Source organism: Chlamydotis macqueenii, chromosome 12 (genome assembly GCF_036417535.1).
Source record: "Chlamydotis macqueenii isolate bChlMac1 chromosome 12, bChlMac1.mat, whole genome shotgun sequence".
NCBI lineage: Eukaryota > Metazoa > Chordata > Aves > Otidiformes > Otididae > Chlamydotis > Chlamydotis macqueenii.
In genome coordinates this window covers 21,561,654-21,582,407 of record NC_141567.1, presented here as the reverse complement: position 1 = coordinate 21,582,407, position 20,754 = coordinate 21,561,654, and the positions used below count along the sequence as shown (strand labels likewise).

The window sequence follows — 20,754 nt, the reverse complement described above, 5'->3', positions numbered from 1 at the left end:
TCAAGCTGACAGGATACACTTCCTTGAGACAACAGCAAACACTATATACTGTATCAAGACTTGCGGCAGTGAGATATCCAGATTAAAATCTCTATTTGCAAATTCTGGATTCCAGAGTTGTTTATGCTGAACTTCCTCCGTATCATTCTTTGGTCAAGAATCTAAACAATATAATATGATGATCACAAATCTATAAGTTATCTTCATGGATAAATCTTCATAATACAAGGGAATAGGACTGTGAAAGATTCATGAACTCAAATGAAAGGTTTTCTAATTAGCATTTCTAACAGCTTTATCTCAATTAGTTACAGTGAAAAAGCCCAAATCAAGGTGCACAGAAACAGCCAAGGACATTATTGGTTTATAGTCACAAAGAGTAACTTCAAATTTTAGGGGAAATATTTCTTCAAATACTTCTTCATTTCACTCAGCCAAACAGTAGTAGTTCATCATGGCCAAAATATATTTTTCATGGGTGATAGGATCAAAAAGTCTAAGGTTTGTCTCAATCCAAGGTAGCTTTCAGACTACAGGAGTTCCACCTTCCTGTGGCTTCCAGCACATGAACTGATGTGAGTAGTACCCTAGCCAGCAACCTTTGCCTCCCAGTGCCCCATTCTCTCTTCTACATCCTCCCTACCAAAGCAGTAAGAAAAGAATGCACAATGAGGCTTAAACGTGGCTTTTCATCAGTAGCAGGACACCTTAATCACCGTTATATCACATCACTGGGAGTGACTTAACATACATTATAGAAATGTATGTTCTTCACCTCAGACAACAAGCACCTTAGAAATAGATGCAAAGTTGAGTACCACTAATTTACAAGCAATATGCCGTAATAAACAGCTGAATAAGCGGAGAAGTTTATTTTTTCCCTCAGCCTTACTTACACATTTGAAAGACCTCTCAGGTAAAGGCTAGAGAATGTGCAGGTAATGCAAAAACTTTCATCTGCACTGCACAGCACATTCTGTTTGCTTTTAGCAAGTCCCAAGGCTGAGTACAGTAATTGCAGAAATGAAAAATCACAACCCAAATTCAGCTCTAAGTCTGGAGCCATTCTTGAATAGTAGAAAAGCAGTGATATTAATAGACCTACTGGATGAAACATTGACTCAAAAAAGACAAGTATGTTGCAATAACTGATCAAAACCTGAAGAACGTCAATAGCTAAGATCTCCTTTTTACAGATACTCAGCTACTGCACTCCTGCTGCTGCCTGGTACCAAGAGTAACAGACTACGATAAAGCACAGAGGCCTGCATCCTTTGGTGGTTGTTTCAGAAACTCGTGGCATATCCAGACTAGGCCTGGACAAAGGACTTTGGTACGGTAGTAGTTAAGCAATAGTGCAGAGAAAAGACATGAGGCAAGATACCAGTTCACTGAAATAACTGCCCTACAGGAAAGAGACCCTGCCAACAGAAACAATCACTTTTTTTTATACCGGCAAAGGCTCTTCACCTTTCTGATCTGTCTCACTGACAGCTGCAGTTGTTAAAGACTTAAAGGGCTAGACACTAGTGGCACTCTGGTAGGAGATGCATTTTAAAATCCATACAAAATTAGAAAAGTGTAATTTCAAGAGTTTATGAATTAAATATAAAGGCACTTTCTGGTAGTCAAGTGTATATATATTTGCTGCCTGAGGACAGGAAGTTAGTTAAAAGTACAACTGCGAGCTTAACAGTTACTCTAGTTTATTATGAGTGGACTGAAGTAATTAAAAATATATGTTAGAGTGCTAAGAAACTGATGATAAATGGGTCTTCAGGGGTCTGGTTCTTTGTGAAGTAATTTTTCTCATGTGCATGTTTCATCTTAATTTAAGGCAGTCCGAAACACCAAGTAAGAGTAAGCATTCAGAAAATAATGCAGCAGCTGCATCCATACTGGTCAAATATCTCCAGTAATTGCCTGTGATTGATTTAGTTTTCATTAATTTCACGATACTAAGGCTGGTATGTTCTTTAAATAATTATCTGATGAGCAGGTGCAAAGAATAGTATCATTAAAAATTAATGCTTTAAAAAGATCATGGTTTTACAACAAACATTTCAAAAAAGATAACTGCACAATAACTGTAACTGAAAGGGCGTGAGATTTAACCATAGTCTTGACGTACTCAGCAATATAAAAACCCATCTCTTAGAAGCTAAAACCTGCTGTAGTCAAACCAGTAACACTGTTCAAGCTCTATCTGAAGACTGATATTGCTGCTTTGAGTAGTGGAGGATTTGTTATCTGCGCCCTAGAAACCCTGATTGTCTGTTTGCCACACGCGTACAGGATGCACAACAGGCTGTTTTGTAATAGGTGTAGACGCAGAGCCGGGCCTGAACCACCACATTGCAATTGTAGTATTTATCTTTGCAGTTCTCATCTGTGGAGAAAAAGGAAGAGAGAAGAAACTGAAGAAAACAGTATTAGAGCAAAAATAACCAATCTCCTTTCTTTTTACCATGTAAAATCTCTTGGACCTGTATTCATTTATTCAATTATTACAAATGTTCACCGTCAGGTTAAAATAGGCTAGCTCTGCAAGTAAGTTAGATTATTCAAGATTTTCTACATTTAATATAAAGATACATAGACCATGAAAGCAATGTACCTATCTGCATTTATACTGTTGTGGGAGGTTTTTGGGGTTTTGTGGCTATTTTTTTTTTAAACACAAAATTTGCCTTGAATAAAGATGACAGGAAAGTCTCTAGTGTTCTTCACTTAGGTACCTGTCCACTTCATTTTTAGATTCACAGGCACTCATCTCTTGTGGCAGTGTACAGATGGCACCAGAACCTGCAAATGTTGTTTTCAAGTACTGATGAATCTAAATACTGGAAAATAGTAAACCATCTCCTACCTTACAGATGGTTTGAAATAAACTACATTAAAAAAGACACTTGATATTCTTAACATTCTCAATTTTTCTAAGCTGTTAGGATGCGGTCTGTTTACATTTTGAAGTTCTCCTTTACCACCAACAGGGTTAGAAATACTTTTTAAGTGACAACTGAGATTTTCATAGGATCATGTATGTGATCACAGAAACTGAGGTATTAAGACTGAATGACAAAACACTAATAGCAGATGTAAAAATGGACAATTCTGTACAAAGCTGTTTTAGATAAAGAAAAAACAACACAAATACAACAACATTTTAAAAATAATATTGGTATACCAAGTTTTTTATATAGTTATCTTAAATTATGTTGAAGAATAATTATCACCTGAGAATTGTTGTAGGACAAGAGTTAAAACTGTTTCTAAATACTTGCATCTTCCTTTCCCTAGTCATTCTCATTACTATTAAAATGAAATCTGTATGAGATGAATGACTAATTACAATGCCAAATTATGTGTATGTGTATATTTACTATATATTAAAGAAAATTGCTTAATTGCCCTTAATGTCTTCATTTAATGTTATTGGTTCTTACAGAACCTGTTACCAAATACAGTAAATCATACGTGATCCTTTTTTTGTTTTAAAGACTCTGCCAAGAGAAACCTTTGAGGATGCAAGGAGGCTGCATTAAAACACCCTATATGTACCATTTTCACAGAAACAGATTTCTCACATTCTTGGCAACTTTAAAAGTAAGCCATTTTCTTACAAGTTACAAGGAAGACGTTTTAAAATCAGTAATGAAAACCTACTTTTACATCATAGAAAATAGCTGTATTTTGCATAAAAGCAACTCTCTAAAACCTCTGCAAGATTATTAAATATTTTCTCCACTAGATGGAGTTCCATAGTTAAAACAGAAGCTTCCTCTTCCTTACCTATTTCAGGGACACAATCTTGTGTGTTACATGGTTCTTTTTCTTCAGGTTTAAGCTGTGGCTCACACTGAGTACTGGCTGTCATGTCATCTGATAGACATCGTACCTCTCGAACCCGAAATCCTCCTTCACAGGATTTGGAACACTGAAACACAAAAGCTGAAGTTCATGAAGACCATATGAGATGTGCAAATACAGAAAGAAAGAAACGGGAACCTTGAAGCCAGACCCAGGTATTGCTGTAGCCTTTTTATCGGCTTCACCACTTCTGCTGGTTTTTGCTTTCTAACTCTGAAGTCCTTAACATACAGGTGCTATTTTGTTAAAAGTTCAAAAACATGTTTGACCACAGGGGCAACAACTGGACAAGTAAACATGGTAGACACTGCCCAACTGAAAACATGCTGGAATACTTCCCTTTCTGAATTTATTATTCAGCGTCTTGCTTCCCTAATTAGTCTTCTTTGCTTATTTATATGTATCTCCCAAATCTACTCTTTCCACAGTGTTCACATTTCTTACTTTAAGAACTTCCTCTGCTGAGCTTTACTACTTGACTGCACTGTCCTCCACTGCCCCTTTGCCTCCATTTATAAACAACCAGGAATAATTTTAATTGCTTTTTTTCTAGTGCTCAATTATTTTTCATTTCTTGCAGCACAACAGTTTTACTAAGCATTACAGGTTTCTTTAAGCTTCCAAAGAAAATATTTCTGGGCTCCTTCAAAGTGTGTTACCAGATACTTTTGTACTTGCTTGTCAAGGTATTTTTAAAGCCAATTATTACACATTTCTGCCCATACTGAAGCAAATCCCCTGTTGACTTCAAGAATTTTGCCTGAGCGAGATCTTTGAGATTTGGCTTACTGTCCAGTTTGACCTAAATGCTCACAAACTTAATTAAACCTGGGTCAATTATAATGATTAAAACGTTAATAGCCAAAACTAGTAAGAATGTTTTCTTTCTGACTTTTTTGGCCTAATTTTTTCTTTTCCTAACATTGCAAAACCAACTTACCATGATCATAAAATCAGATATTGTAGCAAACTAAGACATTCTCAATAATGTATTCTCAAATTGCTCTTTCATCTTTAAGTACAACATTTCCCCGCTTTAGAAAAGACATAGCCCTGTGGCAACAGTGATAGAACACTTGCGGCTTTTTATATAATTACTCTTGTTACATGCTCGTATAGAATCTTGTTATTATCCCACATCCAACAATACGAACTTCAGTTCAAGTTTGTAGAGATCTTAAGCACTTTAAATGGAACCAAGATAGAATCTCCATGACTGAGAGGCCATGCCATTTTCCTAGGTCATATAAAAAGTCTGTTGAACATATGAACTGGACAGTTTCAAAACCTAGTAGAATGGCTTTGAACCAGTTATTCTGCTCACAGCTAACCCCATAGTCCTTTCTCTTCATAGAATCATTGAATGGTTTGGGTTGGAAGGGACCTTCAAAGGCCATCCAGTCCAACCCCCTGCAAGGAGCAGGGACATCTCCAACCAGATCAGGTTCCTCAGACCCTCGTCCATGTTAGACCTCATTCAGGTCTAACAGTAACAAGTACCACATACTCTGTGTGTAACAGTAAGAGTATCAGAAGAATTGAAGAACACTTGGAATATGACCTTGTAGAACCTCAGCTAGCATACGTATTTGTTCCTGCAGTGAAGATGGTCACAAAGGCCTAGAATTCTAAGGATTTTTAGACACCACTTCTTTAGGAAGTAGGCACTTAAACAGTAACCAGGGATCTGAAAATGCCTATCAGATTCTGAGTCTTAGCACCTTGTTTCTTCTATGCCTGTCAAAGACAGCACGTATTTTCACTTTCAGAAGGAATCTATCTGCTGCGTTCTATAGATGCAGACAGATGTATGGCTACACATTTGAAATGGGTCTGCTAATGGGTCTTCTAAGGGGAGTTTACTTAATCTAAACTAACAGCTCAGTAAGAATCTCAGAGAATCTCCAGGAATATCAAAGAACATACTTTGGTCTACATGACTTTATTATGAGCCTAACTTGGATGTTGTTTTCTAATAAACATCTATCCCTGCAATTAAGGAAGAAAAATCAGGATTCCCTTCAGCTGATTTATTTTGTTAAAACCGTTCTATCTTCTACTTTCTAGTGCCAGTCAAATAATTGAGCATTTAGTAAAAGGGAAAACCAAAATAATTTCTCTCTCTCATGTTGTGTAGATTAAGTATTTCCAGAAGTTCCTGACTAAGGGAACTCAAACTGAAGGCATCTGAGGTGCTTCCACATTTCAGAACTGTCATTCTGAATCTGATTTAAGGCTCAAGGAAGGGTGTAAGTTACTGCACTAGATATGACGTAATCTAAGTAGTTTTCACATAATTTTTCCTTCTAGAATGACAATGGACTTTCTGGCTTCCACTTAGGAGAAAAATGTTAATTTTTTTTTTTTTTTAAAAATCCAGTAAGCTTTGTCTGGTATAGGAAATGATGGAAAGATAGATGAAACCAAAGCATTTTGTGGCACTGGTGAATGTAGCTGGTCCACTTCCAGGGGAAACAGAAGATACATGAAGTTCTACAGTAAGTTTTCTCTCAGTAAAGTTTATGTATTACAGTGAAGAGTTTACAGTAAAATATGGTAAAACTGACTTGAAAAACTGAATACATCCCTCATTCTTTATTAAATGCTCCTTAATTTTAATGAAACTAGAGGTCTGAGAAGAACTTCTTAGTGCACTACATAGTCTCGTTAAGAGGCAAACCAACTTTATAAGGAAGATTCTTGGAAGAAAAGATCAATTATGAAAAGACAACTATGCAGTGGTCAAGACACTTCCTAACTTTCCTAAGCTCCACTAGGAACTGAAGAGCATGCTTGCTTTGTAGTATCATTCCTGTGCAAGATTAAGTCAATTTCATGACCAACGCTTTTATCCAAATGGTGTTGCCTTTCAAATACACAGAAAAAGGTGTATCAAACAAAACCAGATACAGAAAACCATGACAGACTTACTGTGCTCCATTCTGTATGAAACCACTTAGATCCACAGGGTTTGAGGTAGCAGGATTGCTGGCTTGGAGGTTTTTCCAAATATGAACATTCATAGGGGTTCAAAACATCAAAATTACCTTCAGTTTTCCTAACACAAATTACTTCTCTCTGTTGAGTTCCACTGCCACATTCAGTAGAGCACTGTATCAGAAAACAAAAAAAAAAAGTGGTGGAATTTGTTATTCTACTTATATCCTTCAACTTGTTTCCAAAGTAACATGTTTCTCCACGTTATTCGTTTCTGAAATAAAACAACACACACAGAGAGATATAATTTCATTTAAAATTAATATTCAAATAGGAAAATTAATAAAGTTTTGCTTTTTCCCTATGCTTGGACATATACTTAGACACTAAGATCCAAAATCTATTTCCTTACTTTGGTATGTTCTTTCCTCAGTAAAATGAGCATAACTGTGTCTTTCCTTCCGTCACTGGCATATATACGACTTGAAGAGACAGAAGAGGGTAGAGTATTTCTTAAGTTCCCACAGTAGCATTTTTATCTCTCAGAACCAAAACGGTAGCCTAGATAAACCTTGGGTTATTGTTACTATTTTTAGTATGTAGTACTAACATAACAGCCAGCAGTACCAGTTAGGAACCAGGACAAGAAAACGCTGAAGGATATAGTCATGACTTAATTCATCAAGGGACTACTGACTATAAGTGTCAGGTATTACATATTTAATTTTTAATCTTAAAAATGGTTACAGTGGTTAAAACTGTACTTCTGTGAATTTTTATTCCATGTAGTACCACAGATTTAAAATATGTTTCTAATTATTTTTATGAAGATGACATATGACTGTAAGTGTGCTTTTGTGGAAATCTAAAAGTGTAGCTTTACCTGTAGCTACAAAAAGAAACTGGTATTTATTTTTCTAATAAAAAGAGAAGCATAACGTACTTTCTCCATAAACAGTGTTGCTGCTTCTTGCTGAAGCAGGATCATATGCACTGCACTGAACCTTTCAGGGTTATAAGGTTAGAGCACAGTTTTTCAGCTTTACAAATCCCCACATTCTGCGTGGTTTTCAGAAAATGCCTTGATCTGCCAGGGTGTTCTTTTCATGTTTGCAAATATCTATGTGATGCAGCGTTGGTTCCAGTTCTGAAAAGCAAATTTGACTCACATGGACTCTTGCTGCCCATTTAAAGGTTAAATACACACACAACACTGTTCCTGGCACTTGTAAAAAGGTTTTTAGAAGATGATTCCAGCAACATATTGGTTTCTACGTTGCATAAAAGACTATGATTTTCAAAGGCTTTTTCTAGGCAAAATAATTCAAATGTTATTAAAAGTGGGAGTTTTGTTTACATTTTGAGTGGACTTTTATGATCCCTTTACCAGATACCCACAAAAACCTTAAGCTGAATGAACAACCTTGAGATGAACGCACTCAAATACATTCTACAGGAAATAACTTAACCCTGCTTTCTTAAACACTGAACATGTCTGTCACCGCTTACTTTTAATGGTTCCTCTGAAAGACAATATCTCAACATTCAGCCTTAGCTCTAGCGGAGCATCACATGGAAGGTCACCACCAGTGCTCCCTCCTGCTCTGGTCTACTGAGTGCCTGCTTTCGTTTTGGTATTTAGAAGTCAGGATTTGTTGAGTAGAATAGATGCTGTCAGACACTTCCTTCAGCTACCATACAGCAAAGACTTTGTACCCTTGGTATGCACCAAACAATTCTATCTCATGCAAAGAAAGAAGGTGAATTCGCTTAAAAGAACAGGAAATTGAAAGGACGGAAACTTTCTTACTCGGAACAGAACAGCACACAGCCAAGAGGCTTTTCCCAAACACGCCAATGAAGTGCTGGTACCAGCAGTCCAAAAGGCTCCGTAGGCCATACAAGAGCCAGCACAAAAGGACATAAATGTCTGGGCACCACCTGACAGCTTCTGAAATGCCTTCATTCCCAAATGCAAATATGTTTATTTAGAACAAGAAGGACTATTGAGATGTGGATCAAGGGAAGAAGCATCAGGATACAGGCCACTAACCAAATTTTGTTCTTTTAACCTGTTATCACAAATTTCAGCAGAACAATACTGAAGCTAACTTTTGGGTCTAGCTATTGTTTTGTGTCTTATTTATCTTTTGGATATTCCCTAAACGCATATCCCCGCAGGTATGCACGGTCACAAAGGCTCTACTTTAAAAGGTGCAAACCTGTTGCTGCAGTGTTACCCTGAATATGCTAAGCAGCTTTCTGTTATCTTTCATTTTATAAATACACTGGGTCAGTAGATGAGAAATAAAAATGAAGGTACAGAGGAAGAGAAGAACAAAATCTTATTTTCATCAACATAAAAAAACCAGCAGGTGATGAGAAGTATTGAACATCAACTCAGCAAAATACAGGAAAAAAAAATCCAAATATTCCACAGAGATGTAGAAATACCTTACAGCACACATCTCCATTGCACAAGAATACATTTTTAAAATTAAAATGCCAGCAGAAAACAAATACATATGTTAGACAGAGAGCTTACCTGTGTCCAGCCCCCAGCAAACCACTCCACTTTACCAGCACAGGGTCCATTGTTACAGGGAGTTGTTTCAGAGGGTCTGTTATTGCCACAGCCTTCCAGAGGCAAACTGCTGACGTGGTTCGTCATGCAAACCACTGAACGCGTCCGGACTCCGTCACCACATTCTGCAGAACACTGGGGAGCAAAAGGTAGAACATGTTCACTAGTCTGTCCTCCAGACTGCACAATGAAATGAGGAGAAACAACAGTCACAAAAAGTAAATTAATTTATGCAAAGTCGATTATTTTTACTTGTCATTCAGGTGTAGCAAATCGTACTTTTGAATACAGCACCAGTAGCACCTGTCCCTTACAGTCAACAAATGAAAGAAATTGAAGGATTAGGAAGGAAAGAAATTATTTTTATTAGCTTTCTTACATCTCCCTCCTTTTTGTCTACAAATTCTTTCAGTTTTCACTTTATTCCTCTTTTTGCATACCAGTTAACGGATCTGAGACGGGATCATGTCAATACGCAGCTTTTCAGAGAGCAGTCATATTTCTGCCTTTGAATTGTTCTCTGAGTTTCTCCTCCGACCACTCAAGCTGTCAGCCAGGTGAACTCCTATGCTGGTTCAAAGGATGAGGCTAGGAAAACTCTGAGGGCTGTGGAATTGGTAGTAAAATGACTGTATAGCACATCCTGGAACTCATCCACGTAACGAGGTGACAGAGTATGAGAGCACAATGAAGCAGAAAAATATAAATATTTTTAACAGGTGGTTTCAAAGGATTCTGGTAAATCCTCAGCAAATAACTGTAACTACCACTAGTTATTGCCCAACTTCTTTCCACTGTAAGTTGTTAATTAACTTCAGCAGAAGAGGTGGCTGTAGAAGTTTATGTAAATTCAATGTTGCTTTCTAATGATATGACTATGATTCTATGACTTCCCAGTAACTAGTGTTCACCATTCTCAACTTTTCACTGCTAAATTCCAAAAACTCTTAATAAATAGCGATATGCAGATTCTTATGTCACATATTCAGAGATAGTATGCGTGTCATCTGTAAATCACGCAGGATAAATTCCATTTAGGCCCTTACAGTTTGGTCATTCATCTACTTCAGTGGGGAAGTCTCTGATATTCCACTGTTCTGAGCAGCCTCAAACTACTGAAATTTAAAAACCAGAAAACATGCCAGGGAAATCATCAATTCTTGTGTTAGACTGTTTTTTTTTTTTTGTTACTTAAGTCCTTCTTAATCTTCCCCTTCTTTTTCTTTTAAAATGTGGCTGGCATTTAATATTTAGACCATTACAATAATGAAAAACCCATATGCAGCTTGCTGAAAGATATGTATATAATTGAATTTAAACAATTACAAACAATTATATTACACAAAGAAAACCACAAGTAAGAATGTAGTATATGGGAGCAAAAGATGCATTTGATTGACATGTCAGATTTTATTTTTAACATACAATGTAATTAGTTAGGAGAAACTGTGTATTACTTCCACAAGGAACAGTATACTCCTTGGGAATGAATGTAACTCCGAATTGGAACATTTTTTAAAATGTTATTGAATAAAAGTAAGAATGATTCAAGGAGCTGGTAACGAGACACAGAGTTGCCCGCTAGCTCGATTTGGCTCCCATCGGTAATAAAGTTAAGGGTTCACATCCAGTAGTTCAGCTGCCGCACAGCAGAAGACATGACATCACTACTATTAATAACGAAGATTAACCAACACAGTCATTCATCTTCCCAAGGGAGACCAGTGACTGCACGCACAATTGGTTGAAAACCACTCTACTCACTCACACTGAAGAATACTGGTTATTTGTGTGGAACATGAAGCCATGTTATATTTATTCCACACATACAAAAAAGGAAATAATTTTTCCTATCAGTAAGTTGGTTTCTTTCACAAGATGTTCAAATAGAAGGGCAAAGCTTTTCTGAAATGGAAGCCCCAGAAAACTAAAAAAGTTATTCAGCTTTTTAGAAGTCATTTGTTTTTTAACAAACAAAACACAATTTTGGAATAACTAGAAATTCAGACTTTAAAGTGATGTTTATGTACTCCACAGGAAAAGGAAAAAATTGCTCATAGTTTGGAATGGTTTCTTCCTCCATCTGCAAGACTGAATAATTAAGCTTCGCTTAAATGATGCTTGTAAGTACCATAATGAACCTTTTTTTGTTGGTGGTGCACAACAATATTTTCCACCTTCACAGGGATACGTAAATTACACTTACCTCCTCAGCAAACCAGGTTTGATGGCTAAGGAGGTCTTTTCAAAGTAAACTGGCAAGATCTTGATAATACAAGAATGATGTAAATTGTGCTAGTAGTGAACATTTTCCTATTTATGTAAACTAAAACAAAACTAAACTAATTTCAACCAGTCCACTTCTAGGTAAACTGGCTGTTTAACTGAGCCCCATAAAATGGCTACTTTGAAACCCACCGCACAGAAATAGATTTTGTGGCTGTTCATGTTTTATCCCCAGCAAGCATGTTCAATTTACATTATCCATAAAGAACTATGCACATACTTTGCAAATACTTTTCTTATTTTTAAGTAATTTTCATTTGACAATCTAATTTGCTTTTCTGCTTTGGAAACCAGAGCTGGGAACAAGTTTAGTCTATAAAGTCATCCAGAAAATCTCCATAGTCTTATGTTTTAAATGATTATGCATGAACTAGACTTACATATCACATAACAAAGGAAATACCAAATGGGAAGGTATAGGGTTGTCCCACCCTCTGCTGCAAGATTTTACTACAGATTAACTACTCTCAAAGGATTTACAAAGCAAACTTAAACCTGAATCTTTCTGCATTAAGTATTTGGATTTCATGTTATTTTTCTTCCTTTCAGTAAAAATCTTCCACGTGAAAGCCATGATTTCCAAAGGCCAAGGCAGGGAGTGTCTGGATAATGAATCCTCTCCCTTTGGTTTTCACAATTGACACACCCACCACTTTCAATTTTGTGCCATTGATTTATTGCATTAATACATAGTAACTGGCAAAACCTAACATTGTATGACATGAAGAACTTTCACAAGCTGCAACTTCTCTGTTCTGGTCCTATTATTAAAGATATTTTGTTTCACTGTCTTGTTTTAATTGGCAGAAATTCCTCAGAAACCTTAGTCTGCGGAACACCCACCACAGTATTAAGGAGTCTGCCATTTCTCCTCTTCCTGAGGTCCCTCTCTTATGAGTTCTATTTCAGAAGCTTTCCATTCCCATTAAAAACTAAAAATGAAAAAAAAAAAACCAAACCCTAATCGAGTGCTCTGATAGCTGTCAGAAAACAACTGTAACAGCAGGCCAGGAAAATAAGGCTAGTTCCTGCAAACTTGTAATACTGCAAGAAGCAGCCTGAATTTTTGTCACATGCACAGGGCACGTTAGAGGAAAAACAGCCTTTAACAGCGCCAGTTCCCTTTCACCAATGTGCCAGCCCTCATGACCCTGAACTGAGGCAACATGCCACAGGAAAGAGGCAACAAGAAATCTCCCAGAACTTGAAAGTCCTTTCACCCAGGTCTCAGCATCATTGCTGCCTTAATTAAAACTCCTAAATAACAACCGAGTTCCAGTAAAACGTCCTCATTTGTGCAGGATTTGTGACTGCCACACTTTAACCTTCATTATCTTAATTATTCCTCACAAGATAGTAAGTCTTTTATGAATCATCCTCCTGACGTTACACTACTGCAAAAAAGTAAAATGAAGATCTATGTTGGAAATACATTTATATTTGACCCACTTTGAGAAAATCCCTTTCAGAAGGGATTTTTAGAAGGATTATGTAACCATTGTTTTCCCAATAATAAACCAAGAATTGTATTTCAGAAGCTCACTTCTGCTGCAGTTCCAAGACTGAGGGCAGATTTTCAAAGGACATAAAACTTTTGAAAGCAGCCTTGATTTCTAAAAAAAAAAAAAAGTAATAAAAAGAAGTGGGGGGTGGTAGTCAGAAATGTCCTTATGTATTTTCTGATGTCGGGATCTAAATTATTTTCCTTTAGAGTGCATCTATGCGTACAGTAGGTGCTGGATCAGAAGTCAAATCGTCCCTATATTTAGCAGCCCCATGGTATCCTTCCAAGGTAATAAAAGTTTTGAAAGATGGTCTTGAAATTTTTGGACACTTCAGTTGGATCATGATTGCTTCTACATACGCACTGTTACAGTCTTTGTACATAGTTAGTAACACTGTTTGTACTCACATATTACTCATGCTCTCTGAAGCAAGTAACATTCGGAAGCAGATTTCTTCACTACTCTGGCTCCTACTGTAAGTATCGCTTGCCTTCAGAGCTGTAAGGAATCTCAGGGCCCAGGTGCACCAATACGCCTTACTGGCAGCCTCACCTGGGGCCTCCAACCACACCCCTGCCCCTGGCCCAGGGGCTCCATTTACCCTCAAGCCCTGGTCCATCAGTCCCTGCCTGAGCTCCATCAGAGCTGTGCCCGTTCCCAGCCACAGCCTGGGCTGCATTGGTCCCTCACCCTCAGACTCATTGCCCAGCTTGACCGTGACTCTGCCTCGTCACCGTGGACCTACCAGGGGTATTGTGGGCCCTAGGTGGCAAGGCTGCTCCCCGCCATGGGGAGTTTGATATGCTGATTTTCACCTAAAGTCCCTGCACAGTGGCAAAGAGAGACCAGCTCTAGAGAAGAAAATAGATCTGTAGGCCTCAGCGACCTTTCTATCAACATCTCCTTCAAAACTCTCCCGGCCACACGCTTCATTGCAAATCATGAAGTGAGTTACATATTTATACACAAAGAACACAAAACTTCTATTTCCATTATTCCCACATGAAATCAATGGAAAGAGTTCTTTTATCTTGTTTTCATTTTATACTGAAAACAAATAAACAGTGATGATCAAAAATAATGAAACGCCTGCACAAGCTCCACGGTGGTCTCTCTTCCTTTGTTTTCTTCAGGATCCAGGAGATTTTGCGTGAGCTATCCAGATTTAAATAAAAGCAGTGAAAGAAGAGTGTGAGCTACAACATTCAGTGGTGGTTCCACATCTGACTGGTCAACAAACTCACTTGTACCTGTTAGGTAATGTCTTAGGATTGTGAGGAATAAAGCATTGATTTTTATGAAGCATACCACAGTTCTCTAATGGAAGATATTACAGAAGCATCGCTGTTGCTCCTTTTAATGAAGAGTGAAATCCAGAGCATGTGTTTGATCTGTTTTGATGTTGTTCCCTGATGTGCAGCATTTTTCCTTTCTTCCCAAGATTTTATTTTGGCCTCAGAATCTCATTAACATCTAAGAATTGTTTGTATTTTGGCTTCTTTTCTAAGTATGCTCTAAACATAAAATGAGAAACAAATGAACAGAGGAGATGGCAATGAGGAATAAACAAAAATGCAAGAGGGGGAAACGCTGGTGAGTCTCCCATTGCCATACATCAGGAAAATGCAGTTTCCACTTCTGACCCATAGGAGAAGTAAACTTTCCAGCATTTAGAGCTGTCAAAGAATCAGTCATGTGAAATGTTTGCAGGAATCTCATCGGCTCCCATCAAGACAATTTTGTTGCCAAGTTCAGTAAGGTTCACCAGCTTTACTGATTAATGGACGCTGTTTGGTGGAACTCCACCATTCTAAACCAGTATGACATCTTAAGAAAATGATGAGACAGGAAGCCCTCTTTCTACAAATGCACATAAAAATATCACAAAGGTTTGTCCAGACTCTCTATAATCAAAAGGGGTTAAAGATCATGTCGAAGACAAAGCCATGAAACTTAAGTTAATTCTCTTATTCATACTCAAGATAGAGCAATAAAGGTAAAGACAGGCACAATACAAAGAAAGATGAGTCTCACTTTGCTGCTAGAGTCTTTTAACCTGTAATGTTTCCCATTGAAATGAGTAAAAATTCCTGTTTCTCTCAAGATTGAGCCTGGAGGATATTGAGATATGGTGTTTCGTTCTACTTCAAAGACAAAGAGCATATACTTTTCAGAAAATAAGGGTTTGTTTCTTGAGGATGAATTGCTTTCTTTCCTTCCATGTTCCATCAGTGTGCACATGGTAGCCAGACAATTCATGAACTTTGCAGGTAAAAGCGTCTGTGGAACATACATACAATGGGCTCTGATACTTGTTTATCAAAATAACTCAAATCAAGAACTGATTTGGTTTAGGAACATAAAGGTTTTTTTTTAATTACTTCGGATTCATCATATGTATAAAGAATCAGTCTGTGCAGAAACTAAATCCAAGGTGGTCAATGCCATGGGGAGAAACAGGTAGTCCATAAAATATGTTGTTGGAAAACAAGATGGGAGAACATGGCGAGAAGGCAGCCAAGTGTTATTTAGAGAGCGAAGCTCCATACAGCCCACTCTGGGAAGGACACACAACTCTGTACACGCTCTGCAGGGTTTTCAGTGCACATATGTTGTATTGCAGAAGTTACAGTTAGGGAAGTTTAATTATAGAATCTTCCAATTCAGAGCCACAGAAACTGTTAATGAAGATGAAGGTAAACAGCATGATTTTGCATCAATTAAGACTTTGCAAGGTTTCAGTATAATAAGAAAACCCGAAATCTTTCCACCAATCCTAAATCAGATCCTGTCCTTTCCTTAAAACTCAGACGTGACTACTCATCTCTTTCTCTTCCTGTGTTAAAGAATACCCTTGTCAAATTCTGCACAGATAGGTATCACAGTTATCAAATCCTGTAATTTAACATCTGTTGGCAGCAAAGACAATTGTAATTTTTATGTTGCTGTGCTTTTTCTCAAAGTTTCGCTAATTAACCAAGGCCATGTTGAAATGCCCCACGCATCAAATAAATCCATACCTGGAAGTTTGATACACCTTTGCTGAAAGAGAAAGTAAGTGCCTAACCGATCTCTTGACAGGCCTGTGGAAATCTTTGCTTGCTCATGTGCAACAGTACAGATGAAGTGTCTGTAAAATGGGTTCAGAAAAGTACAGGCCAGGCCTTCTCTTAGGGCTGTAACCAAGTTTGAACTCAACCATTTCAAAGTCCCAGCGTTCTCAAAAGTTATGATAAGTTCTTTTACCTCTTATTTCTAGCCATGGCTGAAATGTCAAAATACAATGGGAAAGACTGTTCTGTGGTATTTCCAGCTGGGACTTGAAGTAGGCATGTAATAAATCTCACAAAGAAGGTCTGTTCTTGTGAGATTTCCACCACAGTTTTGTGGACTCAAGAGGTTTGAACAAGCTCTCTTTAAGCATTTGAACTTTTGGCCGCTTATCTGAGCCCTTTGTGGCTGCCCATCACTGATCTATGCTTATTGCCGAAGTGTGGCTTGGCTTAAAGGACTTTTTAAAGAACTGTTTGGGGAAATGACATATGCAAAGTCCATATACCTGGGAATGCTCATTTATTTCCATAACACGACAGAATTCTCCTCTTGTCTTTCAATGGAAACACACTCCTCTGTAAGGAAAGAGAGACCTCTGATCCTGAAAACAGCCCTTGAAAGGCACAAGAAGAAAGCTAATGGACAAAGGCCTGCCTTTGCAAAGCTGTTGACTGCTCCTGTACTCCACTGGCTTCCACCAGAATCACTGCCACTCAGTGTCTCTGAACATCCGAGTTAGAAGCTATGTGTGAACCTGAGAAGATTCTGCATTCTAGCTTGAATTCCCTTTTTTCCTGAAATAAGCTGTTCCTTCCATTCTCTTTGTGAATCAAATTCCAAACCCACTACTGGCAGAAGTGGTGGTGAATAATGCCAATGACAGTAGCAAGCATTTGGAAGAAATTAATTTGTACACTTATATAAGCTAGGAAGGTAACAAAATCCGTTCTTTACTCTCTGACCCTAAAATGCTTGTGGTAAGAAAAAACTCCAACATTTTCCACATTACCTGCTTCACTTTTATGTCTCATTTAATACATATAAATTAGCATAATAGCATTCTACAGTCATAACCTTCAGCTACAAAACGCACTTTTAATTCTGCAGAGGACAAAATATCAGTGTAGAGTAATGATAAAACCATTGATGCTAGAGTCTTCCCTGGAACATGTATGTGCTTTATGTGGTGGAATCGCACTAGCTGAGAGTAGCTGGTCCAGCTTTTTCAAGAAAGATGTTTTTGATGGTAGAATGCATTTTTCTTTCTTACTTGTAAAACATCACTTTCATAGCACTGTACAAAGAACAACTCTACAAGCCAAAAAAAAAAAAAAAGGCACTTCCATTTCTGCTACAGAAAAACTTTGCCATTTACCCTAATACCTATATTTTACCTGGTAACTTTCTGGCCATGCTATGCAAGAGCATACACTGAGTAAACAACAACTGGGAAAAAAATCAAACAACAACAAAGATTTATTAGTGTATAATTTTTTTTTCCCTTGTAAGATCTATTTGCGTTGTCTGGAGGCTGAAAATTTTGCAGGCTTTTAATTGTAGCAAGAGTCTGATCATCCTTTTTAAAATTCCGTGACATACCTGTCCTACTTGTGAACTTCCTCTTTCTCTGCATCTAAAACACGTGGAAAATCTTCTGAGTGTCTAAACTAAGGCATCACCTATAAGCCAGACATTCCTAGCTTTCAGAGGTACTACCACAAAATGATCTAAATAATCAATCTTTGACGTTATGAATGTAATCTTACAGCTTCAACGATAAATGAGATTATCTGCCTGCCAAAACAACCAGTAAAGAAAAGGGAGATGCAATCAGGATTTTATAGACTGAAGGCTCAACTTGTCTACAGACACAATTGATACGCAAGCATCCAGAAGAGGGACCAAAATACCAGGCTCTTCTCAGCCCGTGTTTGTAAGCCTTTCAATGACAGCGTATAAATATCACTGCTGAACAACAACTCTGAGCCCAAGCATGAAACAAGGAAAATCACCACTGCTTTTATTGCTTTCATGCAGAGAATCTGACTCATTGGAATAAAAATTACATCCTTGTTCACAAAATACAAAAGCCTGAATCAATCCTGCCTGTGTTTATGAAGTTGCTCCCCTCTTTTCACAGCTATAGGATAATTGTTTTACGGCTTGAACTTAAACTCAGACATCAGGCCTCAAACCTCCATGCCTTAAAAAAAACCAGTAGGGAAACTTTTAGAGTCTGAATCTTGCGAGTCAGGGCTAAGCAAGTCAGAACAATAAATCTCAGCACACTCAGTATTTTGGGAAATTCAGACACAGAGCCAATTCTAAATCCAGATGTTCGGCCGCATACCCACATGCTTGCCCTTTCGATGCATTCTTGTATCTAACACAAACTCGGGATGCCCTGGGGATCATTATTTTTTTGTTTGCTCTTGCCTGTTCAACAGATGAAGGATAAACATGGAAAATAAGGTAACACCTTTTATGGCTGTACAGTTGTATATTTTTTCAATCCTGATGCACCCAAGTTGTTTTAGATGATTTGGCAGCACAAAGACAACAAGAAGCCTTACCCTGTCACTCCACTCCGTAAGGAACCAGCTCTTAGCACAGGGACCCATGTCGCAGTTCTCAATGTCATTTGGCCGCAGCTTCATGTTACATTCCTCATCATCGACAATGTCTCCAAGGTTGCTGACACATTTCACATCTCGGGTCCTCTGCCCCACTCCACAAGGCACTGAACACTGTAACAAAAGAGAGGCTGCATCAGGGCTCTGTGCAAGAACTGCAGGGGTTTACCAGGCAGCTGGGAACGTACAGCTCATTCATTCCTGCTAAGACATCCACAGAAGCTACAGAACTACTCTAGGTTGCTAGGAATAGGGAATAACAATGTATTACTAGTTTTAAATCATATTCTCAGTCTGTAGTATTCTACAGTATACTACGGGGATACATTTGGAAAACATAAAATTAAATCCTAACTTCAACAGGCCATGCTGCACTTCATCAAAATGAACCGCTGGTATTTGAACAACAGGCTGACATATTCCACATAACTGCCATCTTGACCTATAAGCAGTTATGAAGCAAGAGAAATGCAAAGAAACACAACTTCTGAATCCATCTTACAAGGAAAGGCCACCTTCTCCTGCTCTTTTCTTCAACCTCAGAGAACGCTGCCGGCTATTGCTATCTCTGCCCGGATGTGAAGCATCCAGATCATGAAGCAAGATGGGAACAGTTTGCTGCTGTGTACGTATGAAAAGTTTTGATGAGTTCAGTAAACACTCTAGAATTAAAGAGGAAAATCTCAGGGAATTTGAAGATTAAAGATTGCAGTACCTGCATACAAGGCTCTACCTAGCAAAGCTTCCAAAGGCAGCCTCATGGTTTTTTTCCTTGCTTTCGAATGCTTAATCATGTCTACTGTGTTTACATGTCAAAGTTATTTATCACGTAAAATATATTCCCTACAGCAAGATACCTCACAGGCTTCATCTTAGACCACAGCTATTTCTTCAACTGTTCACTCTAGAACAGCCACTCTGGCCAAAACCCAGACGAGATGTGTGAGGTCATTAAACAGCAAAATACTAATGGAAACAAATACCACATCCCTTATGTCATAAAGGGGGCCATTAGTCCAGAGATAGTCCGGCAGTCTCATCTGCTGACTCCAAACTTAAAATTACCCCAATGCTGTTTTTTCTAATCAGATTTAGATCAAAGTTTTTGACATTCTGACGTCAGAAAAATGGTAAGCACATTAAAATCTCAAGATGGGCTTACTTTTAAGATCAAAGACCTGTCTCTCCAAAGTGAAAACCTAACTGTACTTCAGCCAGTTTGCAAACTAAATTGCTCCTTTCTTTATGATGGATCTTCCTCATGCCAAGAACTTTAATTTTACTTCCAAGAGGAAATTAATCACAGAATTTTATTGGAATTACGCTTATATTCAACTAGCTACAATTTTAAAACCATTTGTTTAGCTTGATTCACCACATGCAGTAAACCTCTAAAGGCTCTGTACACTGAAATACTTCTCAAAATGCAACAGCACACAAAACCAGCTCCCCTTTCTCATCATCAACCCAATAAAATAGTCAAAACTTTACCTTTAATATCAATCTTACTGTCTTTCAATTCATCACGAATAATGAATTAACCAACCAACATATCTTTACATTTGTCTGTCTAGGTACTTCTGAATTTTTTATCAGGACTGTATCAACATATCACAGCCTCTTCATGACTAGCAAGTCAACAATGCCACCATCAGTCTCAGAAATGCAGGAACTGAGGACGTTAACTTGCACAGGCTTCACCATGGGGGAAGTCTGCTGCACGACTCTTTAGCCCACTGTGATGGGGATGGAAATCCGTGCTGCGACTGCCAGTGCACCCAGCCCATGCACAGCACACTGCCTGCTGCCACAGGCATTCCAGCACAGAATGGTGGAATCAGGAGCAAGGAAGCACTTCATTCGAAAGGAAAAAGAAGGTTTAGGG

General features: G+C 38.0%; 1 protein-coding gene across 3 annotated transcripts in view; it reads right to left on the bottom strand.

Annotated features, from left to right (window-relative positions):
- Positions 1-257: 257 nt before the first annotated feature.
- The window catches only part of THSD4 (thrombospondin type 1 domain containing 4), a 300,054-nt gene continuing 279,557 nt past the window's right edge, over positions 258-20,754 (bottom strand). For all 3 annotated transcript variants that reach the window (XM_086757274.1, XM_086757275.1, XM_086757276.1), the window contains 5 exons: positions 18,810-18,983; positions 9,353-9,526; positions 6,802-6,981; positions 3,793-3,937; positions 258-2,389 (listed from right to left, as the gene is read on the bottom strand). In XM_086757274.1, the coding sequence (XP_086613400.1) occupies positions 2,247-2,389; positions 3,793-3,937; positions 6,802-6,981; positions 9,353-9,526; positions 18,810-18,983 (816 nt within the window). In that variant the 3' untranslated portion in view covers positions 258-2,246. The remainder of the gene's footprint in view (positions 2,390-3,792; positions 3,938-6,801; positions 6,982-9,352; positions 9,527-18,809; positions 18,984-20,754) is intronic.